This window comes from Coenobita brevimanus, chromosome 40, assembly GCF_032717465.1.
Source record: "Coenobita brevimanus isolate Jiangsu-jjx chromosome 40, ASM3271746v2, whole genome shotgun sequence".
In the NCBI taxonomy this organism is placed as follows: domain Eukaryota; kingdom Metazoa; phylum Arthropoda; class Malacostraca; order Decapoda; family Coenobitidae; genus Coenobita; species Coenobita brevimanus.
In genome coordinates this window covers 40,175,428-40,177,556 of record NC_136993.1, presented here as the reverse complement: position 1 = coordinate 40,177,556, position 2,129 = coordinate 40,175,428, and the positions used below count along the sequence as shown (strand labels likewise).

Genomic DNA, 2,129 nt, shown 5'->3' with positions numbered 1-2,129 from the left:
AGCGGGAAGGGTCAGCATGAGTGTATGCGAGTAGGGAGTCTTTCTGTATCCTAGGCTGACATGAGAGCTGTGGGCTGTATCTCGCCGACTCGCCCACACTGGAACAGAGCTCGATGTGACTCCCCAAATATCTTTCATTCATCACCTCCTTCCACAACGCATCCACCCACAGACCTGGAGACTCTTACAGTGGAGAGAGGAAGGATGAATGAAAAAACTAGCCTTTAACTGAAGCTTCAATGTCCTGTGTTATGCAGTTATGAGTGGTTAAAAACAACCTACTTATCAAGAAAAAATTATGCATATGAGAAGGTCTTGGTTTGCAAGACCTCCAGACTTTGGGGATTAACACTGAGGTGAGCGCAATGCTTGAGAAATTACATTCTGAAGCTGTTGTGCAAAACAGCATGCCACTGGGTGTACTGGTCAATGAAAAATCAAAATATTCACTGGGAGTGGAAAATGTGGATTGGTTGGAGATAGGATAATGAACAGGAGTGGCAAGAGTAGATCTACACTTTTTACCCTGCACCTGACACTCAGAGGAGGATGTTGTTATCACTGGGATCAACAGGAGTCCATCCATAGAGTTGCGTGGTAGGGTGGCTGACCAGGCGTGGAGATTTCACTTCTGGACCAAAACATAGGAAGTATTTACTGAAGTCATGAAATTTCACATAGATATGTGTCTTTTCTTGAACTTGTGCCTTTTGAGAGATAGAATGCTGTGTCTTATGTTTTTATTATTATTATTATTATTATTAAGAAAAGTAAAAAAAAATCGAGAGATTTCAATGCAACCCGCACAAGGAATCAGAAGGGCCCAAATATATGTCCACAAAGGGTTTTCCTTATGCCCACCCTCAAAAGAAGAGATTAGGGGGGGGGGGTTAGAGCCATATGCACTCTGTTGGGTGTGCAGGAAGGTGGGGGATATATGGTTGGTCAGATGGAGGGTTGCAACAGCATAGCATTGCCTATGTTTGCAGACTTGTATTACAGGACACGTAGCACTGGCAGTGGAAATAAGATTTCTTATAGAAATTCTCTGTAAGGCACAGGAGGCTAAAATGGATTGTGTAAGCAGAGAAGAATGAGTAGAAAAGACTCGAATGAGTAAGTGCTGGGGAAGGGTGGGTGTAGTACACCAGGTCAAGATTAATACAGGCTTGGCAAAGGATTTAAGCTATTTTATTTTTAAGGCAAATAAAAAGGAAAGCACATGTCACATTCAAATACCTGGCATCCTACAAGACTAATACAAATAAAATTTTCGGTATTAAAGAAATATTCTTGATTGCTGAATAACTTGCCGTTTGTTAGATGCTGAGGTTTCAGCATTGATCGCCATGGTGTTCATCATGGAAAATGTCCAGTGGGAAGTGAGCAAATCCCTGAGGTCTTCCCTGGGCAGGTGAGTGACCACCAGCAGTCTTGTTGACCACACCAGGAGACGGCCCTTGAGGGACCACTCGGCAAAGGCGGCGAGGAAGACTGGATCGTCACTCACCACCACCATCATCACGCACCACGACACCTGCCGCAGCTGCTGACATCACCATGATACAAGTTAGCTTTGTCATCTACCTGCCTCTACAGTAATGTGACTGACCTACCCATCCCAGCAGTGGCACCAGATTATCATACCATCCTTTGCAACAATGTGAGACTGACCTACCCACTTCAGCATGGATGCCTCACCAGTAATGTGAAAGTGACCTACTCACCTCAACAGTAATGTCAGAGTGGTGTCCCCACCTCAACAGTAGTATGAGAGTGACCTACCCGCTGCAACAGGGATGTTAAAGTGACCTACCAGCCTCAGCAGAACTGTGAAAGTGACCTACCCGACGAGCCTGGCCGACCACCCACGAAAGCTGTGCCCGCGTCACGTTAGAGTCCTTGCCCTCCACACCCACCTCGAACACACCCACACCCCATGCCGCTCCAACATCACCAATACCCTAATGGAAACCAGGGTATAATTATGTAGAGTAAATTAGTTTTCATTGGGTTAAGATGCAAGGGAGGAAAGTGTAATACCACTTTAAATTTTCATCCCAATTATCAAGATACTTATCACGGCACAGTAATGGCTTTGATAAAAGAATAAATAATTTTCTGAGTAT

General features: G+C 44.6%; 1 protein-coding gene across 1 annotated transcript in view; it reads right to left on the bottom strand.

Moving 5' to 3' along the window:
- Nucleotides 1-1,279: 1,279 nt before the first annotated feature.
- The window catches only part of LOC145397056 (uncharacterized), a 20,995-nt gene continuing 20,145 nt past the window's right edge, over nt 1,280-2,129 (bottom strand). The window contains exons 2-3 of the mRNA XM_080270269.1: nt 1,848-1,964; nt 1,280-1,546 (exon numbers count right to left, since the gene is read on the bottom strand). Of these exons, the coding sequence (XP_080126395.1) occupies nt 1,280-1,546; nt 1,848-1,964 (384 nt within the window). The remainder of the gene's footprint in view (nt 1,547-1,847; nt 1,965-2,129) is intronic.